The sequence below is a fragment of the Haliaeetus leucocephalus genome, unplaced genomic scaffold (genome assembly GCF_000737465.1).
Source record: "Haliaeetus leucocephalus isolate CR32 unplaced genomic scaffold, Haliaeetus_leucocephalus-4.0 Scaffold526, whole genome shotgun sequence".
Taxonomy (NCBI): Eukaryota; Metazoa; Chordata; class Aves; order Accipitriformes; family Accipitridae; genus Haliaeetus; species Haliaeetus leucocephalus.
In genome coordinates, this window is record NW_010972962.1 from 7,844,052 (window position 1) to 7,866,096 (window position 22,045).

A 22,045-nucleotide genomic window follows, 5' to 3' on the forward strand; every position below is an offset into this window, starting at 1 on the left:
GGTATTAGAAACGTATTTTAGACCTCTAGGCGTGACCCTCACATGCTACTAGGGGCTTCTACCACCTGCTGCTCCTCTGGTTGTTAAGGGTACTGACATAGAAGGATGTCTAAGCAGCAGTCCCTACTCACTACTTAGACAGGTTTTTGACCTCTGCTAAACCCCCAGCCTTGTATTAGGGGACACTGCTCGATGGAGACTACTCAGACTTATTCTCCTCTTTCTTAGGTAAGAAGTCTCTGTGTAAAATTACACTTAAGGTACTGCACTTCATTGCTAAATCCTGTCTTCAGCTGATTCACCAAAGATGCTTACTGCTGCAAGTGCCAGACAGGATGAGAAAGGAAACACACAGAGAAACATGCCTAGTGAGGGTCTAACAATGCGTAGAAGATCCGTGCTAATTCTAGCAATGATTTCTTCTCAAAAACTGACTCAGGTCTGCTCTGTCTATGAATAGGAGGATGTTCAAGGATACTGATGATACCAAAACTGCTGCTGATTCAGCAAACGAAACATGTTGATCAACAAAGCAATGACTAGTACAACAGAAAGATCAATGAAGGCTAAACTACGTATGATATAGTTAACTTTTATTTATTCTTCCAGCTGTTTGTCCAGTCTCTCCAGCAACTTCACAGAAAGTCTGAATTTGAATCTGAAAGATTTGGTATTGCTTCTAGCACAGTGGATTACATATGCAGATGAATAAAGGCTTGACTGTAATTTTGCACTTTAAGGACTTTCGGAAAATTGTGCATTAATGGCGCATAGTAACTAGAGACTTACTGTATTCTTTCAATCAAAATTATGACAGAGTAGAATTTAGACTTTTTGATATGTTTGTAGCACTGCTGTTTTTCCCCTATGTTTTGTGGTTCTCATAAACCAAAGGAACTAGCCTAGGTCTGACTGCTCCTTTCAATTGCATATATTGTGTAATAGGAAAGAAAGCGCTGAAAGTCTCATTGCCATTAAACTGGCCACAACGGATATTATCACAAAACAGGAGATAAGAGAAATGACTCCAACTTACTAGATTACAACTTTTGTGACTAAATTAAATGCCTTCAACAAATACTTGATTTGATATAAAAATATTCAAACTAACTCTCTTTTCCAATGTAGTATTTATATGGTGATCCTCCTTCTGGAGAGAAGAGTTCACTTGTTTCCATGTTTCTCCTTCCAGTACCCCATTTGTAGTGCTAACACCCCCAATACCTTCTTCTGAGAACTATCAGGAAGGGCTCTATAAAATACTGTGCAGGTCAAAGAGTACAAGGTGGCTTTGAAAAAAAGAAAATGTTCATTAAGAAAAATGCCTTTTCTTCTAATCTAAAATTTGATAGGCTTGCAGACTTTATCTTAAACACAAACAATTTGGTTTCTAAACGTCTCTACCTTTTTCTTTTCTTTTTTTCAAAATACTATCAGCTGTAGCATGATGTAAAACTAGACTGAAACCATTGCTTCATTTCCATATATGCTAGTGAAAAGTTGGTGAAACTACTGAATTCAATATAAGGAATTGCTGGTTTAGGCTTTCTATATCCTCAAAGACTTTTCTTACATGGCTTCTAAAACTCTTAGTCCTTCAATAATAAAGCAGTCCTTTGTCCAAAATTACTAGGACTGAGGTAATGCATTTTTGGTTGAAAATGCTTATTAATTATGAAGATTGGACCTCTTCTCGAAACATATTGCAATTGCTAGCCTTTGAATCATGGTAACTTCTGAAAAGATAAAAAAAACCCAACCGGTGCCACTTGGACAATCAGGTATATAAAGCAAACACTATGTCCTGAGGCAATCACTACAACACTGAATCAAACACAAGGGTACAAAACGTAAGACTCCAGGAATCTACTGATGCAACTTGAGTGTTTGGTTTTTACCTTTTGAAGATGGCTAGAGATTGTTTCTATAAGATTTTGAACACTATGAGAACAAATGTTTTTCATTAGCCATCCTTCTCCCACCCCATTCACAAGAGTTGAATATGTGTGTGTGGCTTTGCTATTCACATAAAACCATTATCCTTCACATCTGCTGTTAAGTCTTGGTTTGCATGCAAAAGCCTAATGCAATGCCTCCATCAACGGAAATTGGGCTCAGACCTTTGGAGCTGTTTACAGCCCTCAGATAATGCAGCAAGAGTCACAAGGGGATGGGTCACAGGACAAAATATGCCCCCTCCTCTGTAGAGTTGCAATAAGGCTTCTGATTTTGTTTGCAGCTTAATTTCCAGCCAAGACCTTCAGTATTAAACATAAAACAAAATTTTGCCTATCAACTAGCTAAAAATACCTGTTGTTTCTAGAGGCAAATTATTTGCATAATTCTTAATTATTAAGCTTCACTGCTCAAAACCCATCCACATTTTCTAGGTGGACATTCCCATGGAAAGCACTATTTTTAATCTAAAATAACAAATTTTAGAAAGGGTAGGAGAATACTGCCAATCAAGTAACTTGATGATATTTCATTGCATATGCAGGTAGTGGTGCTATAGTGAATAATTTCAAATTAAATGTCTTCCAGTGCCACTGTATCATCTGCATACTATTCATTTAGTTCCTTATATTTAGCAGAAGTAGGGCACATTTTCCATATGCCATTTATAAGCAACATACACTGTTAATTTTATTCCTTACTGGAAAGTACCCTGGTCTATTTACAAATTAATTTGGGAAGTGACATCATGACACTTAGCCCCAAATGGTGCGCCTGACACAAGCATGAAAGAAAGGATGAATAGGTGGGATTTTGCATTTGGCATTTCAGAATTAGGGAATGTAATATTTCCACTTATATACACTTAAAATTATTTCTGAGAAGACATGTTGAACTTAAGCATTAAGCTAAATACCTATAGCCCTACATTCTTTCATCAGTTGTTTTCCAAGACATCATTCATTCCTTTGTTGAAAGTTTGCTTCTTAGCAGTATTTATCTTACCTGGAAAAATTACACATCTATGAAAGAGCTTTATTTCATTACATTGGTACTAATATATTAGTACCATATTTGTTATATTGGTACTAACACATATATTCTTGTTATATTGGTACTAAAGAAGTAGAACTTTTTCATAATGGCAAGGGGAGCTCGTTAGAAAAACACCAGAATTGTACAACTGGAAATAAAAACAAAGCATAAAAGCATAGCATTTCATAAAAGATGAGCTTTCAACTGAAATATTAAAAAAAAATCTCCAACACCCTGCCACACTAATATCAGACCAACTTGAAAGGCACTGAGAATTGAACTGTGCAACTCATATCCATACCTGTGAGAGTAACAACCACAGCAAGACACAAACCTCCAAGGCAGAATATGACACTGTACAGTCCATTAGGCATTCCTGGTACATACGACAGTTTTATATTTTTTTTAGGATAAGCTGAAAATATTAACTAAATATACAAATTAGATTGTATTTCCATGGGGAAAAAAAAATAAATCCAATTTACACCATCTGAAGACAAGGAAACAAGGCATAACATAGAGGACGTTGTTGGCACAAGAAAATGTTATCACATCAAAACACGCCCTTTTAAATTTAATCCAGTAGATATATAAAGGAATGGTGGTGGCAAAGGCAAAGGGACAGGACGAATATCAAATATTCAGTTTTAAGCATGCCAGTGAGGTCTCCATTTCAGAAATCTGACAAAAAATGAAGCTACCAAAACCATTTCAGAGGCAAGAAAGCACCTATCAAGACAGTCCAACCCATTTCCAGGCATTCTTCTTGTGGGCTGACACACGCAGACTGAAGGATCTGTCCAGTATTATCTCCATGCCCAAGGCTGCCTAAAGCTTCCCATTAGCAAATGCTGCCTCCTGGAACTGAGGGACAAACGTTTTGAAATATGCCCTAGTGAAAAAAAGAAAATGCATGGTTAGGAAGGAGTAAACTTAGAACATGGTGTGTGCATCTATACAGCCAAAGTTTTAACAGAGAAGCATAATGTTACCATGCTCAATCCGTTACTAGATCTCATAAATGGGTAGTGTTTTTCTTACAAGTTTTTAGTATGCAGCAGATCCATACACTTCAGCTTTCTAAACCCAGCCGTACTTCTTTCTTCAGTGTCCTCACCGCTGACCTCTTAATGCGGTCAACATCAGTAACTTGACACTGTCAGAAGAGCCTGATGGACCAGCCATATTTTATCCAATGCAAAGCTCCAGAGGTAAACTGTATTATGCACTGAAAATAAATCTTTGAATGGCTGTAGAAGTGAGAAACACTTAGATGGCCCACAAGTGTGGCTACGTCACTGCCTGCAGCATTTTATAACTGGGACTTCTTGATGCAGTTGATGTTCACCATGTTTCTGGGATAAAAAGTTCCCCCGCCCCCCCCCCGCTGAAGAAAGCTTCACATGTGGTACCAAAGGCCCAAAGACAGACAAGTCAATGGAGCAGGAAAATAATGAAGAGAAGTCAGAATATGTGCAGGAGATAAGCTCTTTATCTGTCTCCTTACAGAAACCTTGATGTGATACAGAGTCACTGTTGATGGCAGTACTTTACATAAGATGTAGCAAATAAATACTAACACCTTGGATGAATTGTAATTCCTTTTATTAGACTTTGAAAGTGAGAACATTATTCTATAAGTTAAGATGTGCTTTGTATATTTTGGATCTTAGTCTGTCTTCTTTACAAAGAATCAAATGACTCATAAATCTGTAAAATGAGCTGATCTAAGGATCCAAAATTGAGTGCGAACTCTACCTTTGAGTTTATTGCACTGAAATACTCAACTGCGTACTAAACATATTTTATGTATCCCAATTATACCCTTTATTTGCAAGTTATATTAGAAGCTGCTTCATCATTCTGCCTTTGGTTTCTGCCTACTACTTTCTGCACCAAACTTTCACTTTCTCTTATTTTTTTTTTTTAAACATTTTGTTTTCTGTTCTTATTACTGATCTTTATAAATTTCTATGCAAGGAGAACCTCCTCCTGTTCTCCCTACCAAAAAAACCCCCAACCCCCCAAACCAGCCAAAACTGAAGTGAGAATAGCTACAGTTATGTTCACATTGTTACCCATCTCTCTAGTGGTATACCTCCTGAAGCAAACATATGCTGATCATCTCCATAATCATGGTATGTGTTTCATAATTTGGGTAGAAGCTTTGGCAATCACTGAACACTAATCATACCCCCTCACATCTAAAAAAGTTGCAAGATCACAAAAGAGAATGCTCCCCTCTCTTGTGAAGTTGTGCCTAGCAATTTAATTAACAGATAGCTGCAGTCAACTTTTGTACAGAAGCTGTAAAAACACATGAGATACCATCCAAAGTTTAAAAGAACAACGGAAAGTAAAAGCATTTCTGTACTGAGAAGCTGAGCCCAGAAATGGAAAAGAAAAGGACAACCAGCACACACATTTTGTAGCATACACAGATTGTGCTGTGTATTTACAGAATACACTTTGATTTATTGAATCAAAATTCAGAAAGCAGCCCTCATAATCATGCCACAGAAGTGATTGTTCATCCTGGCACATACGCATACATAAACCAGCTGAGAAGGTACACCTGTCATCTGATCTTAACAGTTGAATGCCACTTTTGTATTTGTGTTTTTATAGCATACCTTTGAAACAGTAGCCTCTTTATATCCCAGTCAGCTCTACATCATTTTGCTAGCTCAAGGAATATCACTTGCACATTGTCAATGCCAGGATCCTTTTATTTCTCCTTGCATTATCTGTCCTAACATTTAATTACATTTCCTCTGCTTGCTTATTTTAAGTAGTTTCTTCCTTCCCCTTTGATAGCTTCTCTGCAGACTCTCTTCCATGCACATGCTCTTCTTACTGACTTGATAAATGTTACTTAAAACTTCCCTCTTCCTAAATTGCAAAAATTCTTAATCACATTAAATGGCATATAAGCAGAAGCATTTTCCTATGTTTTCTTCCTCTTTTGAACTTTATAGAATTTCTGTGCTTTGTATTAAAACCACACTTACAGCATTATATTTCAATGACTTTTCTGTTAGGTAAATTTCAGAACGAATGCTTCTGATACCACATACACCCTCCCACACCATCTTTATCTACAGTTGCATCCTTTCTTTTCACTGATGTCTGCAGTAGAGCTTGTATCCTTTGCTGCAAAACTAAATCTAACACCTCCCTACATTCTGATCAGATGTACTATTTCAAAGAGGATGTTATTTCACTGGTAGTTCATATGAACCTCTTGGCGATGTTCCATTCACTATGAAAAATTCCATTAGTACTTCATAATTTGTAAATGTCTACTTTTTTCTTTCCATACTTTAAAGTACATGCTGAAGTTTGCCCTTATCATTTGTGGTCTTGTCCAGACTGAAGCAAATGTAGTACCACATATTTACCCAGGATATGTTCCTCCATTTCTGCCCCTCTCCCACACATCCTAGGTATCTGAGATTAAAGAAATTTTGGAAAAAAACATTTGGAAAATTATGGTTCATCACACACACACAAAAAATAAATCACCCCCCAACTCCAAACTAAAACAAAAAAGATCCTGCAAAGAGATCCAAAAGCACAGTATAGTTGATAGGACTGTATCAGCTACAGCACATGTAATAGACCAAAGAGGAAAGATGAGGAAGTAGGAGAAGGGAGGTTAAACTGCTTCGATATTAATGAACACTGCATATAGGGAGGGAATGGCAAGTGTTTAGTGTATAAAAGCAACAAGACTTATTTTGAGTATATATGGAGTAGAACAGGCAGCAAAGACATTACTCATTATTAGAGCTTGCTGGAATTTTTTTTTTTTTTAAAATCATGTGACTGTTTCAATGGAAAATTACATTTTTACCCATTTGCTTGCATTTCTGTGGAAAAAACACTGAGTTTTTATGAGGAAAAGAAGGAAAAGAATGAGGTACTTCAGTTTGGCTTGATCTGAGAAGAGATGTACTGGTTTGTAGAACTGAGCATAAACAGTGAGTTTGATATTAACCTCCTTATCTGCGATCCAACATCTCAGAGACGACGTATCTAGTCACACAGACAAGGCCCCAGTCGTAAATATAAACATAAGAGCAGAAGTAGCCTCTTCAAAGGACCCAGTCCATGAAGAATGATGGGATAAACCATGAAAATTCTTGCTTCCAGGAGGCGTTGTGCTACTGCTGGCAGATGCATGATAGTGTCATATTAGCTGCATTTTTTTCACATGTTCAAAGCAAAATTTTTTTCAGAACTTTTTCCTTTCATCTGAATTTTTGGGACAAAACCATATGTTAAAATATTTGAATTTCCTGTGAAACGGAAATTCTGACATTTTTTCTCCCCTGCAGAGTTTACCAGTAAGGAAGAAAAGAATAAGCACCAATTACTGGCTGAGTGAGTAAGTTTCATCTATCAACCAACTGGTATTGAGGTCAAAGCATACATGTTTCCACACAAATACAACCATGACATGGACATACGTCACAATGGATTACAAGAAATAACTTTAAAAGAAATATAAAATTTTCTAAAGGATAATACTCTGTTACAGACTGGATGGTAAGGACCTCCATCACATGGAATACTATTCCTTTTAGAAAGGTTTTAAATTGATAGAAACACTCATACTCCAGCAACCTGTACATACATGCACAGAGAAACAGGGAATGTAAACATGGACTTTGGATAAAGATTCTTTTCTCATACCCTATTCACACAAATCTACACCCTCAATAACTTTCATCTGTGCTACACCACAGGAATTCACATAAAAATATCTCAATTTTTTTTGTTTCAGACACTTTGCCACATGATACTTTCAAGTAGCTCAGAAGTGTTTTGAAATTATTATTTACATCCACTAGGTATGCTTTTCAGCTTGAAAACTGTTATTAAAAAAAATTCAGTAATTTGCGTACCTGTTGAATTACACTGAAGATGCAGAAAGCTAACCTGACCTAGGGTTTCTCTAGGCTGTGTCATATGGCAGAAATCAGTTTTTGATCAATGCTTTTTCTCCTTTCTGGGAAACGCAGAGTTCCTTCTTTCTCCTGCTTTACCATGTTCTTGATTGGTCTGTGTCACACTGACCTTACACCAAGCTCACAAGAACCGCATAAAATGCTTCTTCAAGTACAGAGAAACTGGTCTGTACAAAGTCCACAGATATTCTTTGTGTGAGTGTTGAGTACAATGGCTCTGCATCCCTCTTGTAATGGTTTATATCTTAGCTTAAACAGTGTTTAGAGTTGTTTTCTTTTCAGCTTAGAGTGGGTGCCAATCTTGATACTCATACAGGCATACATCTAACTCTTTGTTGAGTATCTTACTGTAAGAATCTATTGGGTTTTGTCTATTTGATTTGTTCCCTCAAATGGTCATTTTCCAAGGTCAAGGTAGCAAGTTATGGGGTTTCTATGGAAATTTTTCTTCACCACTCCAGAAAAAACCCCACATTTTGCTGTAGTTAACCACTACATACACTTGATAACAGTACATTGTATTTCAGGTGCTACGCTCAAGGACATCTGCTGACAGTAAAGCACTTATCTTTCATTCACCTTATTATCCAGTGAAAAGAAAGTCTTGCTATTGCAAATGGTAAGTATCTAAAAGAAGGTAGAATTGGATCGCTCGTTGTTTACATGTTTTCTAGTGATATAAAACACTGACTGTGGTACAAGGTCTCCAGAAGCCCATATATGTCAAAATCCTAGGGTGTGGGTTTGCAGTGCTTAAAACATACTTGACTCAGAATTCACATGCTTTTGTGAAATTTCGTTCTAATTGTAATGTTTTTTCCAGTATAACTTGGTGCTGGGTTTTTAAAATGTAGTTGGTAGAAAATCTTCATTGACCATTTGATAATACTTTTTGCCTTCAGATTCCTATGCTGAAAATCTGCAAAAGATTTTAAATTATGTAGCTGCTGCGATCTCCTATCAAACACCATCACATATATTTATGGTGAAAGCATTCTAACGCTGTAACGCATTTGCTTTCTGCTATTGCTTTTGCTTGACTGGTGCTATAGCCAACTATACAATGGTGTTCTAGTTACCACTTACTGTGTAAAAAAGTTAGAAGAGTTGTCTAGGTGTTTCTATTTCTCTTAAAATCTTCATGTGGGAAATTCAGAGCAGAACATAGAGATTCAAACTCCATAAGGAAAAAAGCTTACAAAATGCTATACCAATGAGATTTCTGCTTTTTGTGTCTGGGACAAGGACATTCATCATGGGGTGATGAATCATCTTCCTAAGTCATTCACAAAATAGATGACCCTTAAACTTCTCAGTTCAAGAGTGCCAAGTTTTTCAGCACACTGATCTCAAATTAATCCATGCTAGCCCTGTTTGCACTCATATGTTTTATGTTTCAGCTCAAGATGTGGGAGTTTCAAGTGCCTTTTCCATCAAGAGATGATTTGAGGAAAAGAAGGGGGATGAAGTAATCCTGATGGTCCACATCAAGTATAGTTAGCTGTATAGCAACATGTCTATTACTAATACAGTGTATTTTTTACTGGGAAATGAAAGCCCTTAAGCCAAAATCTTGATCTTTTCACAAAGACACATGGGCTGTCATTACTTTCTATCACCGCATCTGGCACATGTATTGTGTTACCTCTCATCAGAAGACAGACTCAGGTTATTGTACTTGCATTTTTTTCCTACTATTGGCTTTGAAAGCAAACTTTATTCTTAAATATTACCCATTATTTAAATATTCTAATTCATTCTTGTAAAATGTTTTAGTTATCTACTGTGACTATGGTTTAATTCTGAAAATATTAGCCTCTAATTATAGAACAACCTTATTGTATTCAAAATCATAGTAGCTAGTATATTTGATAAATACATCCCTTTTCTCCTATTCTAGGCAAGGCATACAGGAAAATGTGGGGTTCTTTTCCTCAACTTTTTCAAGCTAATAGATCTGACTTAAGCAGGCACTCCTGTAGTCATGGGGATCTCTGAATAGTTCTACGTAACCCTTTCAAGTCTTCTGGAGTCGGGTCTGTAGCTAGGACACCCTTTTCAGCAGTCCTCTGTTGTCTGAATTGTCCAGCAGATTAACAGTAAGTTTGAGTATTCTGCAAATGCTATTATTTACCCCGGGACTGAGGTGAGGACTGAATTGTACCCCTTTTAGCTGTATTAGATACAGCTAAGAATCCCAGGCATTTGCCCCAACTGCTGTCCATTTCTTTTAGAGGAGCTGTAACTCTAGGATTTGCATCATTTTGCATCCCATATTTCTTTCCTTCTGCACCCTAAAGGAACTGCTGCAAGACATCTACAAGTTTCTTCAAATCCACAGAATGCTGACAGAAAAATATCTAGTCCAGAGATAATTGATCTTCATGAATTAGTTAGGACAGCAATGTTCTCCCATCTTCCAATTAAATCAGGTGAAAACAGGAACTAAGAAGGGCGTAGGTCAGAGTAAAGGACAGCCTGAGGCTTCTTCAGGTCTTTGACCTATTCCTCCCAGACTAGTATTATTATGCTGACACCTTGCAATAAAATCTTGTTACATAAATTATTTCAAGAGCATAGCCATATTAGAATTATAAAAGAGCTTCTCCTAGGCTTTATCAACGTCATCTGATTATTCACTTTTTGAAGTATATGGTATTTTTGCACGGAGCATACATACATATGTAGCATGCCTTTGTATTTTTATGTTCCTGTTGCAACTTGTTTTGACACAATGAAAATTGTTTTGAAAATACTGAACACCTACAACAATCCCTTTTGGGTGCCAGACAAGAGAATTTGTCCTCCTGTGACTATGCAAGCACAGCCAGCTGGTTGGCTTCATGGAACCCCTAATAATTCATCTCCTGTGTAGAAGATATTTACCATAACTCTCCAAACTCTCTAGGATTTGCTGTTTATTTATAACTGAACAAAATCAAAGATGCCAACCTTTCTTTTTTTTATATATAATTGTTTTCTTTTTAAATTCCGCTTGTCAGGAGCTATCTAATTCAACATGATTAGTACTAATTAACAAAAGGAACTTAAATTAAGAAATCGTTACATTAATTCCAATAGTGGGTATGTATCTAGGTCATATTCCATATGAGTGCTCATTAGGTCCTTTACAGGTAGTTATACCCTCCTCCTGCATCTCTACACCTTGTGTTTAACAAGGGCTGAATGTAAAAGTGTGGAAACTACTGAAAGCCCATTCTTTTCAGACGTTGGAATAGGCTGCCCAGGGAAGTGGTTGAGTCACCATCCCTGGAGGTATTCAAAAAGTGCGTAGACGGGGTACTCCATAACATGGTTTAGTGGGCATGGATGATGGTTGGACTCGATGATCTTGAAGGTCTTTTCCAACCTAAATGATTCTACAATTCTATAGTTTCTCCTTGTAAACTCAAACACGAGACATTTAAACCTCTTTGCTATTTTTACTACATATAATGCATTAAAAACATATTTCCATTAGGCAAACCACGTTGTCTATTTATTCATAGGCCCTTCCACAGCATTCCTCACCAGGCTAAAGATACACGAGCACTCACGCAGAGCAGAATAACCCAGCCTCCTGCTTTGGGATAACTATGGGGTAACAGGAGATTAATTCTCTGCTAGACATTTTACAACACCTCTGTTAGGAGAAAATGACTGTTAAAACAAATTAACATTCTCTCCAGATCTAAGATATTAATAACAATTGAAGTGACAAATAGTTCCCAGCACTCTAACTTTTGGTTGCATGGCTGGAATCAGGCTGTAGCAGGCAGGCCCACAACAAGGCCAGGCTCCAAGTGGCAAAGGCTCAGGAGCTAATGAAAATCAGGACTATTATGGCACGCATTAGGCATTCAGGAGGCAGCAGTATTTCTAAACCACCATTCAAACCCGAACATCACTAAAACTTATACAAGCACAGCAGCAGAATGATAAAAGGTACCTTCCAGGATTTCTTTATCACTTCAAATACACATAACGATACTTGGCACGCATTCATGTTTCTAAACTAAGCTTCTTGATGGTATGCTCTTTGGGATGTGGTTATAATTTCCTTACTAGGCAGCTTTACCTATAGCAAATATTTTGCTTTTATATGAAACACAATGTCTACACAGTTCTCCATTTTATACATCTCCAAAACTGGTGATGTCAAGCAAACATCTGAAGTGTTTATACAACAGCAAGACAATAGTTCTTAAATTACTGCTACTGTAACTGGCTGAACACATAAAATGTACAAAGGAGTCAGTGCACAATGCCATTATGCTGCTGGCAATTTTTATTCCGGGTGCCAAATTCATCACATAATCTCTCTTCCTCTTCTAGTATTTCTCTCTACCTCCTTTTGCTGTGTTTTACCTACAAGGAGTTTAGTAAACTTGCCCACTTCTACCTGCCAGTCTACACAATGCACTGACTGTGCAGCCAGGCTGATGGACAGGACAGTAATCAAGCATCAAGAGAGCTGGAGGTCTGCCACTGGCAGCCATCAAAATGCAAGTTTTCAAGAAATACTGTTGCCTTCAGCTCAGTTCATAATATTACATGACATAAAATCATCTCCAAAATTAAAAGCAAAACAAAACATGTGCTACCAAAACCATAACAGGAAACAGAAGTAGTAGAACTAGTGAAACTAAGTACACATCTCAAGTTTAAACATTAAAATTCACTCATGTCCAAGAGCTGTTTTCTGTATTTTATTAACAATGCCTTTTTACTCCAGAAGTTCTTGTTGGAGTTATTACCATTTTTTATTCAAGTCACAGAGAAAGGTACAAAAAATGGTTATATTTAGACACGTTTTTGAATGGTTTGCTGATTGCAGAAATAACAGGTGGCTTTACTCCAAAGCAAACAGAAATAAAAATTAAGTTTTCATTTGGTTATACATTTGTGTGCCAGTTCCAAAAAACTATGATATCAATTGATTTTATAAATGAAGTCAAGAATTCAACATAGCTCTGTTGTAAAAATTAAGATGACTTTGCTACCCAACTTACCATAAAGCGAAATGAATCTTGAAAATTTGTCCAAATCACAAAACAACCATAAATATAATAACCTGACTAAAGGCAAAATAAAAAGGAAGGGAGCTCTAGGGAACTGCTGTGGAGCCAGGACTGTAGATCATTATGTAGGCTGGCAATTAATGTTTATTTTAAAGCAACAGCATAAGTAGGGTCATCACTTTGCAAAAGATGGTAAGTTTGGTTCCAACAATATACATGCTACCAAATGCATGGACCTTTACTGACAATTACAGATAAAAATTACAGCTACTGGACATAATCAGTGCATATAGACCAAGGCCAGTAACTATGCAAGCAACTTTTTTGAATCATGTGGAAATCAAGATTCTGGGATTTATTCTCTCACAGGTTTCCACTATGGATGTTTGGGAATTTACAAAGGTGTATTGCACAGACACAGTAGGTCTAAGTGTTCCAAAGCATACATAGCAAAATGAACCTCTTGTTTTGAAACAAAGCCTTCTGCTTGCCAGTTTAAGAGAGAAACACTTCACTTCCTTCACCTTCTCCACAATGTACATAAATAGATTTGCTTCAGTCAGATGAAGGCTTGTGGTCTTAGATCATAGCAAATTCTGCTTCTGCTTTCTTAACTTCCATTTTCCCCTCAGGGATTACTCAGTCCCAGGGTAGCGGGTGTCTGTGAAGGGGGCACTGGAATATCTCTGTCACAGCATGGTCACTCCACTTCCTTACCAGTGGATCATGAGAATGATATTCCAAGGCCATCATGGAAAAATTAAGTCTTTTTAAATACAGTGCTAATTCACAGGAAATTTCCAGTCCTATGAGCTACAGTGTGACAAGCCTGCTCTATTTTTCCTATTCGCTCAAGTGCCATAGCCATATTTTTCCACTCCAGGTAAAGGTTAACTTCTTAAACAGATAGTGTTTATTCAAGACACTTATTATTTCCTCCTATCTAGGCTACATAAGCACACGCTGAACTCTGTTGTTGGAGAGCAATTATTTAGCAAATCATTTAGTAGATTTGAAGGAGAGTCAATGCCAGACAAGATACAACTAGGAACCTCCTCTAACTATAAAAGGCAGGGTGAAGAATGTGATGAAATAAGGAGGGGGGAAAGTAGGGACGATACAAGAAGCAGCAGAAAGCAGAAAAGACTGGGTAAAACCACATTCAGGAGTGAGGCTTGTAAGGAAAAACAAGTGTAGAGATTCAAGAAGAGAGGAGATCACAGAAGTAATAATAGAATTTGAATGATCTTTAAGAGATTATTGAATCCCTTAACTGTACTTCAGAGGCAGAAATGAAGGGTTATACCACAGATGCATCCCTAACCAGTCTGACAACTGGCATCCCTGAAAACAAAGTTTGCTTGCAGGTGAAAGTACTGATTTCATCATGCCATCCGCTTTGCTTTGGCAGATCACTTATCAACAGGGGCCGAAGGCAACATACCAAAACATAAAAGAAAACTCCTTGGATATTCATTAGGACAAACCAGTCAGAAGGAAAGGGATGAGATGCCACACATCTGTGATTATATAAAACATATTGAAGAAGTTATTTCTCTTTGCTATTTAAAAGATATATGTTTGCTATTAGAGGTAAGAGGAAATTCTTAAAAGGTCAGAAACCTCTCCAAATGGGGAAAACAGAGAGAAACAAACCTTAACACTTACAGGTAAAAGCAGAGTTATGCAGATAAAAAATTAATTTGAGGAACAAATTAGCTGTGGTCCTCCAAGTAAAAACTTGTCAAACAGTACAAAAGCTGGTCAAAAAGTAAAAAGAACACTCAGAATAAGTAAAGTCATAAAGAATAAATGAAATTATTTTTGCATCCAAGTACACTGCAGAGGTGCTTAAAGAGGCTGCCATACCAGCACCCTGCTTTACAAGGGATGTACCAAAAGATCTGACTCACACAAAAATGTCAGCCAAAAAGGTAACGAACAAATCAACAAGACACACACAAGCAGGCCCAGATGATACTCACACCCAAGTTCTAGAGAAATTCAAGTGTGAGAAAGTTAAATAGTTTGTAACCTCCTGCTTAAAACAGCTTGGTACCAGAGAAGTGTGATCTCAATTAAAAAAAGGTCTGGGAGGATGGAGGGAACGGTGGACCAGTAAATCCCATGTCCATACCTTACAAATTGGTAGAGACTGTTATAAGAAACCATAAATTTATAAAAAGCCCAGAATTAGTTGGCTTGAGTAAATATAGTATATTGGGTAGGAGTCAAACTTATGCTTCACAAATGTCGTCTTTTCTTAAGGTACCAAAAACATGTGGACAAGAAAGATTCAAGTGACACACACTGCTCAATTTTCCTACAGGCATTTGGAAATGTCTTTCAAAGGCTTTTAAAAAACTGAATTACCACAGCAAGAGAAAAGATCCATGAGTGGATAAATAGCAGGTCAAGATAAGAAAAATAAAGATAGGAATGAATGATGAGTACTATTAGGGTAAAGTCACCTGAGAACCGCACAGAAATGGGTGTTTTGACCTGTGTTGTTCAACATATTCCTGCATGACCTGCGAAAGTGAGCAAAAGAAGATGGCAAAGTTTGCTAATGCTAACAATTTAGTCAGGGAAGCAAAAATGAGGCACAATTATGATGAACTGCAGATGGTTCTTACAGCACTGGGAGACTGGGAGATAAAATACCGGATGAGAAGTCAATACTGACAAACATGAAAGGGAGATATGTGAGGGAAAGATTTAATTTTACATACACAAAAACCACGGGCTCTGAAAAACAGAGAGTAAGGAGATCTTGGTGCTAAAATGTCAGCGTAACCTTCAGTCATACACAGAAAACCAAATCAGACACTATTAGAACTGGAATAGAGAGTAAACCAGACAATATCACTGTGTCACCATATAAACACATGGTGAATGTATCATGAGTAACGTGCAGTTCCCTGTCTCAGAAAGAACACAACAGAAATAGTAAAGGGATAAAGAAGTGGGACAAAGGAGATCAGAAACATGGAAAGGTTCTGTAGAAGGAAGGAGTGAGCAGAGCAGGAGAAAAGGTGACAGAAGAGATGTGAAGAGGTTCATAAAATCATAAAGGTTATGGAGGGGATCAGTGGATTAATATTTGTTGCCTCTTTTCATACAAGAACTAGGGGGTAACAACTGGAGCTAGCAGGAGGTAGGAATGCAAAAAGCCAACAAAGCTTGTTCTTCACACCACGTTATTTGTGCAATGCCTTGACACAGAATTTTGTGATGTTATGATGTGGTTTCAAAAAGCAATCAAACAGAAGGAAAGCTAGATAGGGCTATTGAACAGAAACATACCAATTCTGGATATAGAAATCCTTGAAGATGGTAGAACGTGCCAGGAAAATACAACTACATGCTCTGCCATGCTCTTCCACAGGCATTGGCTACTGCCTATTAGAGACATCATACTGGGCTAAATGAATGTTGAGTTTGACCTACTATGACTGTTCTTTGTGTTCAACAGAGCAATTACAAATATTACCCAAAAGACAAGACCATAGAGCTTACCTACTGCTTTTACTTAGCTGTTTATTTTGTAATTGATTAAGCAACAGTATTTATCTGGGGTATTAAACTTCAGCTCCTTCCAAAACCATATATTTCTCTCTACCCTTTTCTCTCAAGCAAGGGAGGACATTTTTTTGCATCAGTTCCTAACTATAATTCCATGCTCTAATACAGATCTAGCAGCTTTGATAAATGTGTAATGGAGTTCGCTAATGAAGCCAAATCAGACAGTTTATCATAGTATTTCCAGAACACCACCTAACCCTGGTTATCTAAGAACCACCTACATTAAATTCTAGCCTTTAATTCCTACAAAGCAGTTGTCTTCCAGCAAAGTGCTATTATATTCCACTTCCACCAAGCGAACTCCTCCAATCTCTTCTGTGCATTTCTCTTGTCAATATGAGAATCCTTTTTTGCAGAAAGAATATTCACTATCTATCGACATGCACATATGTACAGTTCACACATATATACAATGTCTATATAAAACCACAGAAAAACTAGTTGCCTAACAGATTTTATTTCTGTGCACTTCCTAAAGCAGCTATACTTCTCATATTTAAATAGTTGTTTTTCTTTTCCCACAGTCAAAGCTTTAATGAGAAGTGACCAGAAACAAATACCCAGGCCCTTCTGTCTTGGCTGAAATCCACATAATGCATGACAGCACTGAAGATCCCTGGCAGGCACCTGTCAGAAACTAACATACCATAACTTAAGAGTCAGACTTAATTATCCAAGGAGACATTTAAAGAAAAGTACATGAAAAATATGACTCAAAGTGCGACTATCATGTGTATGCACTGTACTCTGTAGTGTATGCAGAGGAACAATGTAAAAAAAAACCAACCAAAACCACCAATATCCTGCAAGAATTCTAATTGAAAGCTGTATCTATTCTGTCTTATATCTTATTATCAAAATAATTTTGTTATTAAGGTTTGCTGGTAAATCAACTGCAGGACATATTACAAGGACAAATGCATTCATTAAGTATTTTAACAAAACATAATTTTTTCTATTTGCCTTTCTACTTTTCATGTGTAGTTCTGATCAGCTGACACTCCCACAGAAAATCAGAGTTTTGATTTAATGGTCTATAAAATCAAATTAACTTCTTTGTAAGCTTCACACAGCTGGGTCACCACATCTCTTCTTGCTATGACTGTCACAGCGTACTGGCCCTTTTGTGTTCTGAAAAAGAGCCCACCAGCAGCAACAAAATGTCAGCTTTACTTGATTTCAGGCAAGAAAATCACTTTTGTTCAGCTTCTGATGCGAGACTATGGAAAACCAAGGAGTCAAACAAGTGACCCAGCTCAGGACCTCACCCCTTAGTTTGTACCTACCCTGCTGCTCTTCTCCAGAAAGAATCCTCTGAGCCTTGCAAATGTTCAGAGACAAAGACGCGAACACGTAGGGAAGGATGATGTACCTACATTTGGTACTTCTGATCCATACTCTCATTTTTCTAATTTTCTTTTTAAGGTTAAGGTAACATGCAACAGAGCCAGAAACAGCCTAGAAAAAAGCTTTCTGAGAAGGGTATATGTGAATGCAAATAAGTTAGTTTTGGAAATCTACTCTTTAAAGATGCCTAACGCGTGTGAAAATCACGTAATACATGAAAATACCATTTGCTACTTTTACAAATAAGCAGGAAAAATACTGAAATACAAATGAAATAATGACAAATTATTTATTGCCTTAATTACAGCTATATCAATTGTGTCTTAATAATTTAAAAAAAAGGATGAGTTGAAAAACTCGTTAATGTCAGTATTGAAAAAAAAAATCATTGGGGTACCAAAATATACTGAATACAACAGCAAGTCTTTGACATATTACGACTGAGTTTGTCTAAACAGCAACACAAAAATTGTGGCCTTTTTTCAAATACCTTTTTGTTAGACCAGAAGATGTATTTCCTCTCCTTAGCAGGGAACATTAAAGCTTAAAGCAACTATTTCAGCCAAATAGCACCCAGCACCTTCACATGATACACATCCTCTAATTTGATGATAATCAAGGAAAAGGTATTGATGGGGCTGAAAATGCCATAGCCCAGTGCACCAGCCTGACACTTTCTAATCACAGCATGCTTGCACTGAGCACAAACCTTCCCTGCAGCCGCACTGGTGATACATATGTAGCTTGCACAAGGTGTGTCTGCATATAATCTTAAGCTGCACTTGACCTTATGGCAGAGCAACAGCCAATATACAGTTGAGAGCACTTGAGTCCTTTTAAGCTTTCACCCTTGCAGAGCCCTGAGGAGTATGGAAAATTAACAGCATGTTCAGCAAACACCAGTAAATGGCCAGGGACAACAATGTTATTCAGAAACCAGTTTTATCAGCTACCTTGAAAAAAAGAATATGAACACTTGGAACAACTTTTTATTGTGATACCAGTTTTCCATCCTCCTGCTATTTTTAATGGCAAGTAGGTGGATTTATGTAGGATAAAAGAGTAAACTTAGTCCTGACTTGCTCTCCTTGAAGTATAACCTAAGTCTACAGAGCAGCACTGGGTCAGACAGAAATTGGGCCAGAGTGCATCCAACAACTGAACTTAATTTGTACAAACAAGCAAGCTTTATTTACACTATTCCTTCATAAAATCCCAGGCTTAGAGTCTGCATGTTCTTTAAAGACTCCATTTATGTACACATGAATGCCTATTTAAGCAAAAAACAAGAGAGCTTTCCCATGGAAACCGCACAGAGATGTTTTACTTCACACGTACACCACAAACAAGGCTGCTAACTTTCCATAATTTACTGTATTTTTGTATTTTCTTAGGCTTGGTATTGTATTTTAGGACCAAATCTTTTGAAGAAGCTGCTTACGTAGGAGGCCACAGACATATAAATAAATGACCTAACAGAGGCAAAGCCTGAGATGTGAACAGAGAGGAAATGGCATCTCAGCAGCTTGTAAGAAAATGTTAAAATTTTTGGTTTCCCTGTTTCTAGCTGGAGGAACAGGTTAAAATTTTGCGATTAGTTGAGAAACAAGTAATCTGGAGGCACTTGAAATCACATTATTTAATCAGGACTTGATTCATCCCTTAGAATTAAATCAGGCCAGAGGGCAATCCCTTCACTAAGACAATAGCAAGCTTCAGTTACCAGATGCTATCACTCAGCAAGGAACCTAAGTCAGTGGGCCTCAAAGGAGCCACGTGATTTTAAAAACTGCTTAAGAGGACACAGAGAGAGAGACTCTATTTCATGGACTTTATCAGGCAGGGATAAATTGGTCCAATTACTTCAGCAAGAACACGAGCTGTTTTTCTCTGTGAATGAAAAAGATCCTGCTAAACTTATACTCTGATTTGAGAATTTGCCTTTTAGATTTAGGTGATATGTGTCTAAGTGTGAATGCGTACAATCTACTTCTATATGTATGTATTTCAGGGGAGTAATTTTGCTGCTACTTATAATTACTACTGACTGTCTCAAGACTACAGCAAAGGGTTAAGTTCCAACTTCAAAAGAAATGCCTACCTCTGCTAGGGGCCACAAAGATAAGCAAGGATACCAAGACTTTCAAGTTCAGGCCCTGAGTTGAAGGAATTGGATGGGCTCACCTGTTTGGAAAAAAACCCCCCACAAAAAACCCCAAAAGAACCCTGGGAGAAGGCCGGGCACAGAATCAAAGTCCCTTTGGCATGAATTTATGACAGCTCCGCCCATGAATGAGCCCGCTGGGTTGAGTTGCCAAAAACAGAGGCAGGGCTTGCCAGAATTGAGGATGAGGAAATCTGAGTGATGGTATTTCAAACTTTGTGGTGCTTCTACATGCTATAAAGCAATGCGGTACACATGCTTCATTCAGTACATGACTGGACAGCTAATGAACCCAGTTGGTGCAAGAGCAAGCAAAAGCTGTCCTTCATGGTGTCTTAAGCTACAGTGAGGAACATGGTGTGTAAACTGAACCCTCAAGAGTCTGAGAATAAGGGCAGAGAATTTGGTCAGATAGCAGAACATTAAGTAAGAGATCCTGTGGCCCTAGAACAGTAGGGCCAGAAAGATAAACAGAGCATCAAAGGATGCCACGCACTTGGGAGACCATTTGGCTAAGAGGGAAAAAGACTACATAGAAGCAAAACCTAATAGACAGTATTTAGAAACACAAACAAGTTGTCCCTGATTTATCCTGGGCTAAATTTACTTCAGCTGAGCAGAATTACATTGCTTCTAGACGCTAAATCATGTATCCTTTTCTGTTTTTATTTGGGATGTTTTGATGTGGTGCTTGAACGAATATATTTAATTAGAATGCTTTCCTATGTATCTACATATATTCCCATATACTTGGTCCATAACGTGGCTATGGTAAAAATAACATAGAATGAAAAATTATTTGGTTGTGTTGAAACACACTAACCTATTCTAAGAAGCCCTACCAAATATTTTAAACACTGTTTAGATAAGGTGCTCAATTGTGTTAAAAATTTTTCTTAAAATATGCTAACATGTACCATAACATCATACCTTTCTTGATACAGATTTATTTATGGTATCTACTCACGAATCACTAGTTGTTCCTGCAAGCAAAGCACTTTTAACTGGAGCAGCTTCTCTGTCTCTTTGCAGCTCAATGATAGTTATTTCAGACACTGCAGCATACTTTCTTCCCCCTCTTCTCATCATCTTTCTCATGTTATGTATCCAGCGTAAAACTTAAATGCAAAGGCTCAAACATAAGAGTGAATAACCTCACAAAAAATACATGTGATAGTAAGTGTACACATTTAGTGCTTTTAAAAAGAATTGTTATAATACTTCTAAATTTCAAGTGCAGGAAGAAAAGTCCATTTGTATACACCCACTCATAAATGAATGCACTTAGCAGACAGCACATAGGTACTTGTAAGCTTTCAGCTGAAAAAGAAATGCATTTTGTAGTATGATCATAAAAAAAGCCACAGTAATGCTTTCAGGTTTGTGTTTTGTTGTTGGTTTGTTGTTTTTTTTTTTTTTAAACAAGATACTCATAATGTTCTGCTAGAGAAAAGAAACAAGTCCACAAAAAAAAAATCTTCATATTTGATCAAGAAATGGCTCTCCTAGACAGTACAGTAGTAAACCCAAATACTAGCAAAAAAATTTCTATTACAATGCATCAAAAATCCAAAATCAAGTGTTACTTGATGTTCTCCATAAAATTTAAATTAGCATGAAATCTGAAAATGCTTCAGTCAATTGTTGTTTGAGTCCATCATTCGCAAATTACAATCAGTCCCTGACCATGCCATTCATTTGATTTACTCAGCTTGAACTGTTTTCATTCGACTTTTATTTACGCATCTTTGCTGATTTAATTTAATCTTCTGATTGTCATTCAAAACATTCATCCCAATATGCCTTGTTATTAATGCAGTTTGATGCCTTTATGTGCTGAACAACTGATAATCAGCCTGCTTAAGTCTCTTGCTGTTCTAACATTTTACACTTCGCAAAATCGAAATACTGCAGCAAGGCCATTGTTCATATTGCTCCATTCAGGTAAAATCTGGTTTGCTTCA

General features: G+C 37.2%; 1 protein-coding gene across 2 annotated transcripts in view; it reads right to left on the reverse strand.

Moving 5' to 3' along the window:
* Nucleotides 1-2,672: 2,672 nt before the first annotated feature.
* Nucleotides 2,673-22,045, reverse strand: part of BRE (brain and reproductive organ-expressed (TNFRSF1A modulator)) — a 180,877-nt gene continuing 161,504 nt past the window's right edge. For both annotated transcript variants that reach the window (XM_010576517.1, XM_010576516.1), the window contains one exon: nucleotides 2,673-3,883. In XM_010576517.1, the coding sequence (XP_010574819.1) occupies nucleotides 3,820-3,883 (64 nt within the window). In that variant the 3' untranslated portion in view covers nucleotides 2,673-3,819. The remainder of the gene's footprint in view (nucleotides 3,884-22,045) is intronic.